We start from the raw sequence: 14,447 nt of genomic DNA on the forward strand, positions 1-14,447 counted from the left end.
AACAGACTTGCTGATGCTCCATCCTAAGGTAGGTAACCTGCCGGGCAGCCTCTGAAAGTGGGCACAATGACCCCTCTTGGCCAGGACAATATAGGACAGTTCCTTCCTTTCTGTTGGAAGGGAGTGACACTTCCCAGGGACTCTCAGACTTACCTCATGCTGGACCCTGTGATATTTTCAGGCCCAGAGCATCAGGCCAGGACCCAAGAGAAGCCCTGCATTTCACAGACCTTTGATCTCTAGAGGACACAGAACTCAGGCCCAAACAAACGGGCTTTGGTCATGAGTGGACCATACATTAGGGCTGCCTCGGACTCTCCTGATGCCCCAAGCCCATGCATGTGCTCACAGGGATGGGACACCTTCGGCTCTCTCATCCCTGCATGCTCATGCTCTCCTGTCCCCTGTAGAGTGGTGAGTCTGCTAGCAACTGTTGGCTCCGTGAGAGAGTCCGTGTCCAGCGCCTTCCACCTCTCTGTATCCCCGTGGTACCCCTGGGAGCACCCGCACATGTCTGGTGCTAAGGGCGGAGTGTTGAGCTGGCCTCAGATGCCACACCAGTTTGTCTACCTTATGTTTTAGGCAGCCATCGATCGAGCTCCACAGACTTACTTTTCTCTTTTAGTCAAAAGAGAAACATGATGATCATATTTTTATTTTATTTTTTTTAGAAAAAAATTAACTTGGGAAAGGGGAATACAAGAGGATTTGGGTCCACTGTGTGCCGGGCAGTTAGATCCAAAATCTCAACTGTCCTGCAGTGCATGCCACAGACAAGACTGAAGGATCTTGGAGCTGCCGGCTCCAGGGTCCATGCTTTTCCTACACAACAGAGGGGCACAAAGATCTACGTCCAGACAATGGAATGGTGTGCATCATTAAAAAGAAATGAGCTGTCAAGCCATGGAGAGACGTGGAAGCAACTTCAGTGTTCAGCCTGACGTGAAAGAAGGCAGTCTGACTCAGCGTGCGTGCGATTCCAGCCCCATGACCTGGGGAGCGGCACAGCATGGAGACAGCCCCGCAGACCAGAGGTTGCCAGGGTGGGGGGGGGGGTGGGACCCATAAGCAGAGCACACAGGCTCTGCCAGATAGTGACATGGCAAATGAGTGTCACTGTGCTTGTGTACAACAGTGTAGCATGCACAGTACCCGGAGGGAACCCGAATGTCATCTGCAGACGTTGGGTTACAGTGATGTGCCCATGTGGCACATTGATAATGGGGGAGGCTGTGTGTTTGGGGCAGGGTAAAAGTGGGAGATCTCTGGACTTTTTACTCAATTTTATGGGAACCTTAATCTTTAAAATTAAAATCTATTAAAAACTACATAAAAACCCAGAAGGGAGAATTGGTTTGGAGAAGACACTTATTTTTCTCTGAACCTGGAGATCTTCGCATCGTGGATCGGTGTTCTCTGCTCCACCTCACTCTGAGCATTGGCCTCTGGTCCTGGCCGACTGAGCAGAGGCAGCCTGTGGGCAGTCTTGGCACCTCACCAGGACTATGCCTCTGTGTTCAGAGGACTTAGCCCTGAACCAGGTGATGAGTTCACGGATGCCTTCAGGTAATCATCAGTCAGAACAGGAAGATCTGGCACGTTGTGAGTCTGTAATCCCCCAGTCCACCAAGGTTCTGGGTAAGACGCTGGCTGTCCCCTGGTGACCAGCTAGACTCTGATTTAGGAGACAGACCCACCCTTTTTTTGTTGTAGGAAAAAAGGGGACAGATTAACACCAGGTCTGCCTTGTTATTTTAGACCCTGAAACTCCATATTTTATCATTTTTAGTGAGCTATTTTATATTATAAAGTCATGATGTTTTTAATGTATGATTTTTTAGGTGTCTACCTTCCCATGGGTGGAGGTGAGTGAGAGAGAGTGAGGAAGCACCCAGGCAGGGGAATCCTTGAAACCACCTGGAGACCTTCCCCCAGGTGGCTGCAGCTCCACCAAGCGGAGAGGTTGCTGGCCTCCCTCCTCCAGGTGCACATGGAGCTCCTGGGACTTTTGCTGGCAGCTCCCGTGGGCTGCGCAGGGCTCTGGGGGTCCCACTGCCTGGGGTGCACTCTGCTCACTTTGCCAGGGAACACGTAGGGCCAGGGAGAACTGCCTGCCCTGAGTACCGCTGCATGAACAGGTGGAGTCATCCCACAAGTGCAGTCAGGTAAGGCCATGTGTACCACCTGGAGCCTGTCTTGGGAGAAGGGAGGAGGGCCATGAGGGAAGACCAGGCTCATGGCAGGTCCCTCATTTGGAGGCCATGGAGAGAAGGGGGCAGGGAGCCAGAAAGACAGAGCCCATGACCAAGGCCAGGGCTGTCCTTAATGTCATCAATCACAGGCAGGTATATGAGTTTCGTTTGCTTTCTTTCCTTCTAGAGCACTCCGGTGCTGGAGCTGGTGGGAAGAAACCCCACCGCACTGCGGGACTTTAGGCATTCCTAAGTGGTTCATCACAGAGGGCTTCCGAGGGCTGCTGTTGTTTCTGTCTGTACCTCCCACGTCTTCCTGCCTCTGCCCCTCACACAGGGTGCAGAGGACAGGGAGCAGAGGCACAGAACCATCCTGTCACAGGAATAACCTGAGTCACATGCTTTGCAGACCAGCTCATGAGCTTGGTTTCTGTCTTATTAAAATCCTTGAGCTTTGAAAATGCAGTATCTAAGAAAGATGCAGGAGAAAGTGTGTTTCTAGATCCACCACCTCCTACTATTAGGCTCCAGCTGACGTGGGTAGTAATCCAGGGTTGGATAACAGCCTTCCCAGAGCTTTGGAAAGGTCAAAAGCCCAGAAGCAGCACGTATTTTGAATGTGCCCATCAACTTTGACAGGCCTCCTGTGTTCTGGCGCTGCTGCTGCTGCTGGAGGGCGGCAAGTTCTCCCCTCCACCCTCCCGGCTGCTGGAGGAGCTCTGCCAGCACATCGACCTCCACCAGGATGAATTTGTGCAGGTGGGAGAAGCTGTGCTTCAGTGCGTCAGTCACGCCTTCTGGGACCTTTTGTGCCAACAACTTGGCTCCATTGAAAATGCCTGTGACTCTGGGTTGAATTAAGATAACCATGTCCATCAGGTCTGCGGAAGAGCTCCCTCCTGGCCACTGCTCCTGGAAAGGGCACTCTGTCCATCCCTGGTGCATTCATTTCAGCTGCCCCTGTAGAGATGACCACCAACTCTGTGGGGCTCCCTTGCTCTGGCCCCTCAGGTGGCCCACTAGCAGTGCCACGTGGCCCCTGGCGAGGTCCAGACGGAGCTGGGGCCCAGAGAGCCCTGGACAGCTGCTGTCAGCACTGTGTGTGGTGCAGTCCAGGGAGCACTTGGTCTCCTCTCTTATCACCTTCCTTCCCGCGTACCCCCACACCGCTGTGGGCACGTGGCGCAGGCATATGAAGGAGCGGAGGAAGGAGGATGAGGAGGAAGGGAGAGAGGCAGCCAGGGAGCAGAGGAGGGAGGGACCAGTGGTGACAAGGTGCAGGCGCCTGCGGTGCCCACCCTCTCACTGGGTTGCTTCTCTCCCCCTTCCCTCTACTCTGCCTCTTGTGCCCTCCCTGGGCATCTGGTTAAGGAACCACTTCTGTGGCCATCAACCTTGCCTTCTTTGGCAAGAGAGGGGCTTACCCTGCTCCTCACAGGCCTCCCCAAATGAGTGCTGTTGTTTGTGCTCACCAGCCGGGGGTCCCCCACCCTGTGTCTGGCACACGCATGATAGGTGTTCATTGGATCAGCCAAACCAGGGAACATTATCATGCAAACAGATGTGAAACCTTCCTGTTTCATGCTAATGGCACAAAACTGAATGTCCAGACCCCTCTTCCTGAGCTTGACCTTCGCGTAATCCTTCTTTCTACAGGAATATAAACCTGCAGAAAGCCTGCTCTGATCTTCAGAACCCCAGCGGGGTTTCCAGAGTAGGTTGAAATTAACAGGGCTGGAGGCTGATTTGGGCTTTTGGCCACATTTCGTCCTGGCCTCCTCCAACACACTGAGGCCCACTCAGGGTGGAGAACCCCACAGCACCTGCTGAGGTTGCAGGTGAAAAATACAGAACACAGTTTTCCTTAAATAAGTTCCCTTAAAATAAAAGTGAAAGGGCACCCTCTAGGAAAGAGGGATCAAACTAAAAATAAATTAGGAAGTAGAGTCAAGATTAAATGGAGTCAAGATCAACCAGTCAAAATATGTGTAGCTTTTCATAAAACAATCCTGTCCCAGGATAAGCGAGTTGGGTTCCAGCACGGAATGTGACAGATCTTCACTAATGGCTCCATATTAGCTGGTGCTTACTGAAGAGGGCAGCTGATAAGTGCCAGGGACACGCTGGTCCTCTCACAGTGTGACAGCTCGTGGCTATCGTTTCTCATGGTTAGGGAGCATCACCCTATGGGACAGATGAGAAAACTGAGCCTGAAAGAAGAAGGGTTGTCAGAGCCCCGAGACTGGCACAGGCGGAGGTGGACCCGGCCACACTGCCTCCCACCCTGGACCTCCACTGTGCCCCCTCGTGCTCTGTCCTAACCAGCGCCTCTGGCCTCTGGGTCTTGATTAAACCCGAGTGTGTCTGTCAGTTGCCTCTGAGTGTCACAGTGTCACAGTGCACAGGACTTCGACACAGAAGAGCCGGGGACTAGTCAGTCCCTGCCCTTGAATCGCTTCCCCCGAAGGGGACGTGGGATCCCTCCATGCTAATACCCTCCCTGACTTTCCTCACAGACGCTGAAGGAGTGGGTGGCAGTGGAGAGCGATTCCATCCAACCAGTGCTTCATTTCAGACAAGAGCTCTTCTGGATGATGGCCATGGCTGCAGACAAGCTCCGCGCCTGGGAGCCAGCGTGGAATCCAGGGACCTGGGCTCTCAGCAGGTGCGGCGGGCGGGTTGCCCTCCAGTGAAGGCACCACTTCTGTGGCCACCGACCTTGCCTTCTTTGGCAAGAGAGGGGCTTACCCTGCTCCTCACCCCAACCCTCAGAGTGCTCATTCCCAGGAAGGAGGAAGCACCCTTCCAGAGCAGGCCTGGGGCCGGGGTGGGGGATGAGGCTGAAAGCAAATGGAGGAGGTGAGTGAAGGTAATAGTGTATGGAAAGACCCCACCCCCGCACCTGAGTGTCACATCTCAACTCACTTGTCCTTTCCCTTAAATTCATATGCAACTTTCTCCAAGGGTCATTCCCCATGGGTCTCCAAGAACTGCATTCTTTCTTCAAAATCATTGCTTAAACTGCCATTTCAACCTTGATGGTGACCCTAAGCCCAAAGCCACCCATTCCTATGACAACCTTAAGCCCCATGTCACCCATTTCAATGACAACCCTAAGCTTGATGCCACTCATCCCCAATGACAACCCTAAGCTTGATGCCACTCATCCCCAATGGCAGCCCTAAGCCCAAAGCCACACAACTCCTAATGGCAATCCTAAATCTAAGCACCCAGTGCCACCTGCTCTGCATGAAGAACTTCAGAATTATCCAAATTTTCCAGGATTCTACTTTAAGCCAGTTGTGTTCTAAGTTCTTATTGAAGAATGCATCCTACTAACTATACTGTTTGTCAGAGTGTACCTAAGGAAGTACTTGGCTTTTAATCATGTTTTATATTTTTATTAAAAGTGTCTAATGGGACCCATTTTAGAGATGGAGACAGTGAGGCTCAGAAAAATGACACAGGCCCTTCAGCAACCCAGGGATAGAATGAACAGATTCCTAACGTCATGTTCTGAATCTTCTGGAAGGACCATGGAGGTTTTTAAACCAAGTGATCCATCATCTTTCTGCAGCTGCCTGATGGCCAGAGTCTTCCCATCCCTCCTATCATCCTGGCTGAACTGGGGAATGATCCGAAGAAACCCACCGTGTGCTTGTATGGGCACCTGGATGTGTAGCCAGCTCAGGAGAGCAAGGGGTGGCTCACGGACCCCTACACGCTGACGGAGGTGGACGGTCAGTGAAATGCTGACTCCTCAGCACCTTGCTCATCTGTGGATAGAGCTTGCTCACAGAGGTTAAGAATTTAAAATGTGACTCTTTCCCCAGGCTCCAGGTCTTTCAGTGTCATGAAGAGTGAATTGAAGAGGCGAGGATATAGCTCAGAGGGAGAGCACTTGCCTAACACATAGGAGGCCCTGGGTTCAATCCCCAGCACTCAAAACAGCAACTACTAATAAAAGGGTGAACAGAAGCCTAGGGTGTAGCTCCATGCAGGAGCATTTGCCCAGCATGCACAAGGCGCTGGGTTCCATAGTTGGTTCATTGGGGCTGATTTTCTTTCATTTGTGAAAGAAACTAAGAAGTTCTGTGTCCCTGCATGGGGCCCTTGGGTGCTGAGGAAGACATTTATCTAGGTGAAAACTTTCCTTTTTTTTTTTTTTTAAATACAGGAATTGAACCCAGAGGTGCTCAACCCCCCAGCCCAGCCCTTTTAAATTTTTTTTTTATTTTGAGATGGGGTCTTGCTAAGTTGCTTAGGGCCTCACTAAGTTGCTGAGGCTGGTTCTGAGCTTGGGATCCTCCTGCCTCCACCTGCCTTAGCTCCTGGGGTTACAGGTGTGCACCACCACACCCAGCTTCCCTTTCCTTTTTGTAAATTGAACTGTTTCCTTTCATTAGGACAGTATAATTATACATCGTAGCGGAGTTCAGTTTGACAAAATCATACATGCATGGAATTTAACTTACTCCATTTCAGTTCCTGGTTCCCCCTTCCCTCCCCTTCTGTCTCCCCCATTCTCATTCCTCCACCGGTCGTCTTTTCACTGGTTTACTTATTTTTCATGGGTACTTTATAGACAAACATGCACATGGAATTAACTGGTATATTTACACATGCACATGGTGTGATGGTGTCAGACTCATCTGCATTTCCTCCCCTTTCCCATCCCTCCTCCCTCTATCTCATCCTTCTACTCCACTGATCCTCCCTTTACCTTTATGATATCCAGCTCCCTCTTTCCCCTTATTTTGCTCTAGTTTCTGCATATGAGAGAAAACATTGACCTTGACTTTCTGAGGCTGGCTTATTTCACTTAGCAGGATGGTCTCCAGTTCCATCCATCGACCAGCAAATGCCATGATTTCGGTCTTCTTTATGGCTGAGTAAAAATAACAAGTATAACTTGTATTTTGTACAGAAAAGAAGAAAGGCTGATAGAGACATACATACTTTTTCCCATTATCCTATCAATTGTAAATTCCCAGAGCACATGGCCACATCATGTGCTGCTCTGCAGAAACCTTGGCTTCCTTAACAAACTTATATTTACTGCTGAGGCCCCTGGAATCCATTTATTTAAAACTAGCCTATTCCATCTGACTAGCTGTTGACGATATTGTACATAAGAAAACACACCTTGCAATTTCAGAGGAAGATTTGTGCCTGGAATATTAGAAAGTATTGTTAAAATCATGACCCATGAAATCACATTGTTTTTTGACTCACTCAGCTTAGCAGAGGTGTCCATGCATCATTTTTAATTTTTTTTCTCCTATTTTAAAAGGGAAACTGTATGGACGAGGATCCGTAGACAACAAAGGCCCCGTCCTAGCTTGGATTCATGCTGTGAGCGCCTTCAGAGACCTAGAACAAGTAGGTGGCCAGCTGTGTGGACGGGGGAGAAGAGGGTGGTGCTGCCCACTGTGTCCCTCCTGAGCTTCAGTGTGTGACCTACTTCCCCCAGCATCTTAGGATGTGGGCACTACTGTTACACCCTTCTACAGATGGGAAGAGGAGGCTTGAGAACTTAGGGAACGTACTCGAAGCGGCCCAGCTGGTGCAGTGACGTGCTCTGAGCATGGGTTCCAGCTGCCTGTCAACCACATTAGAAACAACAGAAACCGTGACGAGCCTGTGGCCACATTACTATCTGCGGTGAAGCTGTGAATTGTCTTTTTCTAAACTCTTTGTCTTTTTTTTAACCTTCTTTTCCTTCATATCATAGAGTATGATTTTTTTTTTTTAAAGAGAGAGTGAGAGAGAGGAGAGAGAGAGAGAAAGAGAGAGAATTTTTAATATTTATTTTTTAGTTCTCGGTGGACACAACATCTTTGTTGGTATGTGGTGCTGAGGATCGAACCCGGGCCGCACACCTGCCAGGCGAGCGCGCTACCGCTTGAGCCACATCCCCAGCCCAAGTATGATTTTTTAATAGATGTGTACATATATTTTTTAAAATGTGTTAGATATTTTGTAAGTGATCAAGGCAGAAATCTCTGCCACCTGAGGTTCTGTCTGAATCCTTCCCCCAACAGCTCAGATTGGTGTTAGGAAAGGAAGGCGGGGAGCAGCTTTGGGGGGTGAGCCCACTCTTTCTGGCCACTAGAGGGCATCAGTGGTGGGTCGAGGTTTGTGTCTTTTTTTGTTGTTTTGGTACCAGGGATTGGACCCAGGGGCACTCAACCACTGAGCCACATCCTAAGCCCTTTTTTAATATTTTGGTTAGAGGCAGGGAGTTACTTAGGGCCTCACTAAATTGCTGAGGCTGGCTTTGAACTTGTGATCCTCCTGTCTCACTGTGATTACAGGTATGTGCCCCCGCGCCTGGCTAGGTTTGGTCTTTAACTGTCTCATGCCTTGCTCTCACAGGATGGTTTGGTCTTCAACCAGTGTTTCCTCCTAAGGAAAGTGCTTAGACTCCCACTGAGATCAAACCCAGCCATGTGGCTGTGGGCGGTGACTTACTCTCCCTGGGCCCTGAATTCTGTTCTGTAGAAGTGAGTCATTGATTTGGACTGTGCCCTTCGCTGCCACTTGACTGCACTCAGATGTGGCCTGTCTGGATGGTGCCAGCTGAGGCAAGGAGACTGGCCTCCTCACTCCCCACTCAGGGGATGTGGCCACCTGCTAGTGAGGATCTCTCCACTGTGGCGGGGCCAGCTCTGTGCTTAGGGAACCTGTGAGGAGAGGAGGTGGCCTCCAGGCCAGGAATGGCGTGGGAAAGGGAGGGCACTCACCTCAGCTCCCAAGGAAAGCCTCCTGCTAGCTGCTCCCTGGTGTTACAGTGGGGGATACTGAGCTCCAGGCCTGGCCAGAGGTCCTGGGGCTGAAGGGCAGGCTCCAAGCTCCTGGGGACTGCCGCCTCACCCTCATCCACACAGGAGGACCTCCGGGACGGGCAGAGATGGCCTCAGCACTCCGGGCGCCTTTCTCCTCTGCCCGCACCCAGCTCACTGGGTGCCCATGACTGAATGCTCCTTGATGTGCAGTGTTGACAGGAAGTCTGATGCCAGGGGTTTTTAAATGACGGGATTGATATTTTACACAAAGATTCCAAAGTAGCTAATGTTGATGTTGTTCGGTGTGGTGAGGTCACAACAATGACAATGTTGGTTTCCTGGGTGGTGGGACCTGCAGGGATTTAGATTTGATCCCACGAAGCGTTTGTTCTGGTGCAGAAGGATTTTATGGTTTGGAGCTAACTTTAAAAATCCACAGCCTCTCTCCCTTCCCCTCATCTTACATTACTAATTGCATTTAGCACTTTCAACAAATAAATCTTGAAGAAGAAAATGGGGCCCCTTTGTTGGGTTCATGGGCAAAAGAGAAACTGGCTCCATTCACAGAGCAGACCCCCCCTGGCACCCCGCTGGCCTTTCCCCAGAAGGGAACTGGAGGTTGGGGTTCAGCCTTGTGCTGGGGAGAGCTCAGAGGAGGGCTCAATCTCGGGGCCCCTTCCCACAGGGCGGGCGAACACAGGCCGTGTGGAGCAGCGAGCCCTGCCCAGGAGCCCAGGCAGAAAGCCCTGATAGCACCTCTCCCACCGGAGGCCCAACAGAGCAGATGCCGGGGCTTCTCTTGCAGGAGTTTATTTTCTCCTGAGACATAAGCCAATGAGAAGGGAGAGGACCACTCACCCCTTTATCTCACGGAGAAAGGCAAGGGCAGGAATTAGAACGTTTCTGCTGGGTCCTGCTGATCACTCCAAAGCTGTCTTTTTACCCGCTGCACCCACTTAACAGCCCTGAGCCGCGAATGTGGCTTCTCTCCACCCTCTTTTTCCACACTCACCTGCCTTCCTTCCTTTCATCCGGATGCCGATGTTTATTTTAAAATCCCTATATAAAGGTTTGATTTGGTTTTTAAATTTCAATTCTGAAAATTACATAAATATAACAAAGAAAACACAGGAAATATTCACTACCTGAGGACAAGTCCCTGTTCTCTCTGAGCCTCATGTTCCTCATCAAGGGGGACAAGGAACAATTTTCCTGAAAAGATTAACTAATGAAAATGTGCAAAGGCTCTGTGTTAGGATCTGGCCCTTCCTGAGGGCCTCTTTTCTTCTTGCCTACAGAGAACTTAAATATACCTTACCTCCTGGGGCTATCTCACTAGTGGCAGAGTTGGTGTTAATATTCATATTTCATGGGTAGAGAATTGAGTGACCTAGAAGTGACATGTCTTAAGTTTCCTGAGGAACAGAGCAGACCGAACCTGAACTTGACGGCTGGCCCAGTTGTCCCCCAACACTTAGTCACTATTGGTTTGGTTCATGTTTTATCAAATGTGACTTGCCAGCAAATCCTTAAGATTTCCAACTATATCTCAATGATTGTGTGCTCTTGTGTGTTAATAAAGACCCTTTGAACAATTCAGAACTTCAGCACTCCTTCTTGAGATGCTCAGAGGTATATTAACACGTTAAGTAAATCATTATCCCCAAAGGCTCTTATCAGCAGGATGACGAAGGTCACTTATGTTCCCACACACAGTCCTGCGTTTGTGGATCCCCCAGGAGCCAGTCCACCCGAGGACTGAGGAGCATGCACGTGTGCGTGGATCATCCACACATGTTCCCTGTTCCACTCCTCCCAGCGTGGTCAGGTCTGAAGGTCACCTTGCTGAGTCCTGAGGGACACCACTGGGGCATGACTGCCACCAGGCAGGACCCAGCGGGTAAGTACATCCTTCTCTTTTACCTATTTCCCAGGTGAGATGCAGAGATCAAGATTTTCATTCAGGAACTTTTGGTGGTATCCTCAACGAGCCAATGGCTGACTTGGTGGCTCTTCTCGGTAATGCCTTATTTCATTTCCCCCTTTAAGCATCAAATAATCTCATCAAATTCAGTTCCGTTTGACTTTCTTCACCTCCCCTTCAGTTTCTGAACCAGCTCTGAAGTGGGTGTGGTACACAGCTCTCTCCCCTCAGCTGCATATCCCTAGGCACAGAATTAAGACCATGCCATTTCTTCTCATGGAATCAAACTCCTTTCTTGTATTGGACATTATGACACATCCAGCCACATGTAAGAAAAACAGTGCAGAGACCACAAGGACCAGGAGACCGGGACCATCTCTGACTCCCCCTGAGGCTTCCCACACACGGGGTGGGAGAGGGACGGTGGTCCCAAGCCAGTAGCACCACAGGGTCCACCTCGGCAGAGCAGGCATAACTTTTTGACTGCAGATAAATCAACAAAATGATGACCAAAGGGAAAGCCATCTCACAGGTGAGGCCCTTGACACTCTCCCAGCAGCCTCTTGTGTCCCACCACAGATGGAGCTATGGCAGCCCGCCCCGGCCCAGGGGGCCATGCATCAAGCAGGTGGGTTCTGGATGGTGGTGACTAGTTGTGTGCCTGCTCTGCCACAGACCAGTTCTGTGACATTGGCAAGCTACTTAAGTCTTGGTTTTCTCATCTGCAAACAGGCATAATCCTAGACTTGCCTAGTAAGTGTGTTTTGAGGGCTCTGGAAGAGATTCACAGAGATCACTTCCTGTGGTGGCCGGAACAGGATGTCTGAAGGAGACTACTGATTTGCCAGCCTGAGGGAGCAGCTCTGACCTTCCCAAGGATTCTAGAGATGGTGCCAAGCATGCCAGCCTGCTCGGCTTCGTTTTCCAAGGTTGCTGTGGCCCCGACTGGCACAGGGATGCCAGTGTGTCGGCTGGCAGCACCCAGCATGGACCACTGCTCCCCATCTCTTGTGGGCAGACTGATCTGTGTAAGCAGAAGGTTTTTCTCAGGAAGCCAATTTGTTCAGGCTTGATCCCGTGGTGGCTCTTCCCTGCATCAGGGCTGCCCATGGTGGATTCTCTGGAAGCCAAGGAGGCTTCAGCTTCAGGATCCTCTCTTGCTGGCCCTGTGAAGCACTCCTGGGCATCAAGACTGTTTCCTGTGGGCAGTTTTCAGGGCAGCATGGTCTACCTCCTGAGAATTTCCACCCCCATTGGTGGAGGTAGCTGCAGAGACTCCATCAGTCCCCAGGTCCTGACTTCAAGTGCAAAGTGAGCAGGAGGGGAGGGGTCAACTCTTAATCAAGCAAACACACTTGGTGTGAAAGAGCTGGGTGAGAACTAGCAGGGGCAGAATTACTTCTGCAGAGCACGGACATTAACCTTTCCTTGTTTCCCGATCACCAAAGGAGAAAAGGACCCAGCAGCACCCCACAGCTCTCCCGAGTCAGATTTCTCTGCAAGTGAATTAGAGGGAAAGGAAAATGAGGAAATGCTATATGTCCACGGGCACCATTCCCAAGCTGGTAGTTGGAGAAGGACTGTGCTGCATCCTGAGAAAATGGAATCATGATTTAAAGTGAAGCTGCTGACCACTTGTTGGGAAAGATGGTCCTGTGCAGATCCCACACTGAGGACATGGCTGCCACCCTCACAACTGGCAGAGTTGGGCAGCACCAGCTGCAGTGTCAGGGCAGACGTCACTGTTTAGGTTCAGAGTATGAACATGAGCATCCTGGCTCCTGGGGGCACTCTTGTCAAAACACTGCCAGGTTTTGTGTCGTGTTTGGCTACAGGGACTGTGCCCTTGGTGTCCATTCATCCTTCCAGGTTTAGCTGACAGCCATGTGGCCTCATTGGCCTCCTGGTGACCCCTGTGCTCCTGTGTAGGTCATTCCCTGTTATGGTTTGCATGTGAGGTGTCCCCCAGAAACTCCCATGTGAGACGATGAAAGAAGGTTCCGAGGAGGAATGATTGGACTGTGAGAGTCTTGACCCAATCCGTGAATCAGTCCCTGATGGATTAACTGAGGGGTACCTGAGGCAGGTGAGCTGAGGAGGTGGGGCTTTGGGCTGTAGCTGGGGTGTCTATTTGTATCTGGCAAGTGGAGACCTCTCTCTGCTCTGACCATCACGTGAGCCGCTCCCCTCTGCCACACTCTTCTGCCCGGATGCACAGCCTCATCTTGAGCCTGAGGAATGGAGACATCTTCTATGGACTGAGACCTCTGAAACTGTGAGCCCCCAGATAAACTTTTCCTCCTCTAAAGTTGTTCTGGTTGAAACTTTTAGTCACATCAGTGAAAAAGGTGACTAAAACATTCCCCATTCAGAGCTCCCCTCCTTGACCCCATGAACTCTGGGCCTGGGTCTCTAGGCTGGACCGTGGGCAGGGTCTGTGTCTTAGGCCTTTCCACAGCTCTGCCCTGACCTAGGACACAGGAGGCAGAAATGCCCTAGGGAAGACTGGTGATTGCATTATTGGTGGTGTTTTGATGGCTTGGTGACAAAGAGAGAAGGTAGGCAGCAAAGCCTTAGCAGCCAGTCCCAGGCCCTCGGCAGCAGCTTCTTTAGACTTGAGTCTCACTAAGGGGTGGGGATGGCTTACTCGATCTACAGTGCGTCCACTGGGTCAGCGGGGGTGCGGTAACACAGGACTCACAGCACAGTGGCCTGCGGCACATCCTGTAGCGCGGTCACAGAGGGAACATAGTCTGGGGAAGCGCAGTGGGACCAGGAGAGGGGCAAGGAGGGGTTGGTGGAAATGGTGGAATTCCTCCCCTTCCCATTCTGCTGCCTTGGCGACTCAATCCTCAGGCTGAGCCTCCTGTGACATTCTCAAGGTGCCGGGAAGCCCACTGCTCACACAACCCCTGCCTGTGGATGCCGGCACGCATTCTCCTGGCTTTTCTGTGTCACACAGAGCCCAGAACCCTGGCCATCTGTCTGCTCATGTGGTTCACGTGGTTCCTCTGTGGTCAGAGACGGTGCCTCATTGATGGAAGGCAGGGTCTTGTGTTTCCGCACGATCTAGCCTTGACCAGTAACTAGATGTCCGTGCCCAGGGGCTGAAGATGAGCTTGGGACTGCTCACCTGAGCCAAGATCTTAAAACATAGTTTTCTCTGTCACGCTCCTCCCCCAACACGGTCTTGGAATCACAGTGAGAATATGAAATGTGTTATTTGTGAAGTGCCTTTACTTGAATAAAAGTCCCTAGATGAACTGAGGGTGAATGTAGCTGCCCCGAGACGTTTTTGTATTATCCATATCAATCTATTTCCTGGTTGAGTATTATCTTTGATAGGTGTTTTCTCCAGACAGAGAGCAGTGTTTACTAAATCTCAGCATGTGCTTCCTTCATAGATATTTGTTGATGATTTTTTATTCTAATTGATCCCCAAGCTTTTTAAAAATATTTTTAGTTGTAGATGGACATAATACCTTTATTTTGTTTATTTAGTTTTTTTTTTTTTTATATGGTGCTGAGGATTGAACCCAGTGC

At 50.6% G+C, this 14,447-nt stretch overlaps 1 protein-coding gene across 1 annotated transcript in view; it reads left to right on the forward strand.

Annotated features, from left to right (window-relative positions):
* The window catches only part of CNDP1 (carnosine dipeptidase 1), a 40,521-nt gene that overhangs the window by 18,046 nt on the left and 8,028 nt on the right, over positions 1–14,447 (forward strand). Inside the window, 7 exon segments of the mRNA XM_081262599.1 lie at positions 2,832–2,951; positions 4,709–4,811; positions 4,814–4,857; positions 5,770–5,871; positions 5,875–5,932; positions 7,486–7,574; positions 10,915–10,999. Coding sequence (XP_081118725.1) covers positions 2,832–2,951; positions 4,709–4,811; positions 4,814–4,857; positions 5,770–5,871; positions 5,875–5,932; positions 7,486–7,574; positions 10,915–10,999 — 601 coding nt within the window.

The sequence above is a fragment of the Spermophilus citellus genome, assembly GCF_964194105.1.
Source record: "Spermophilus citellus genome assembly, chromosome: 12".
Classification (NCBI taxonomy): domain Eukaryota; kingdom Metazoa; phylum Chordata; class Mammalia; order Rodentia; family Sciuridae; genus Spermophilus; species Spermophilus citellus.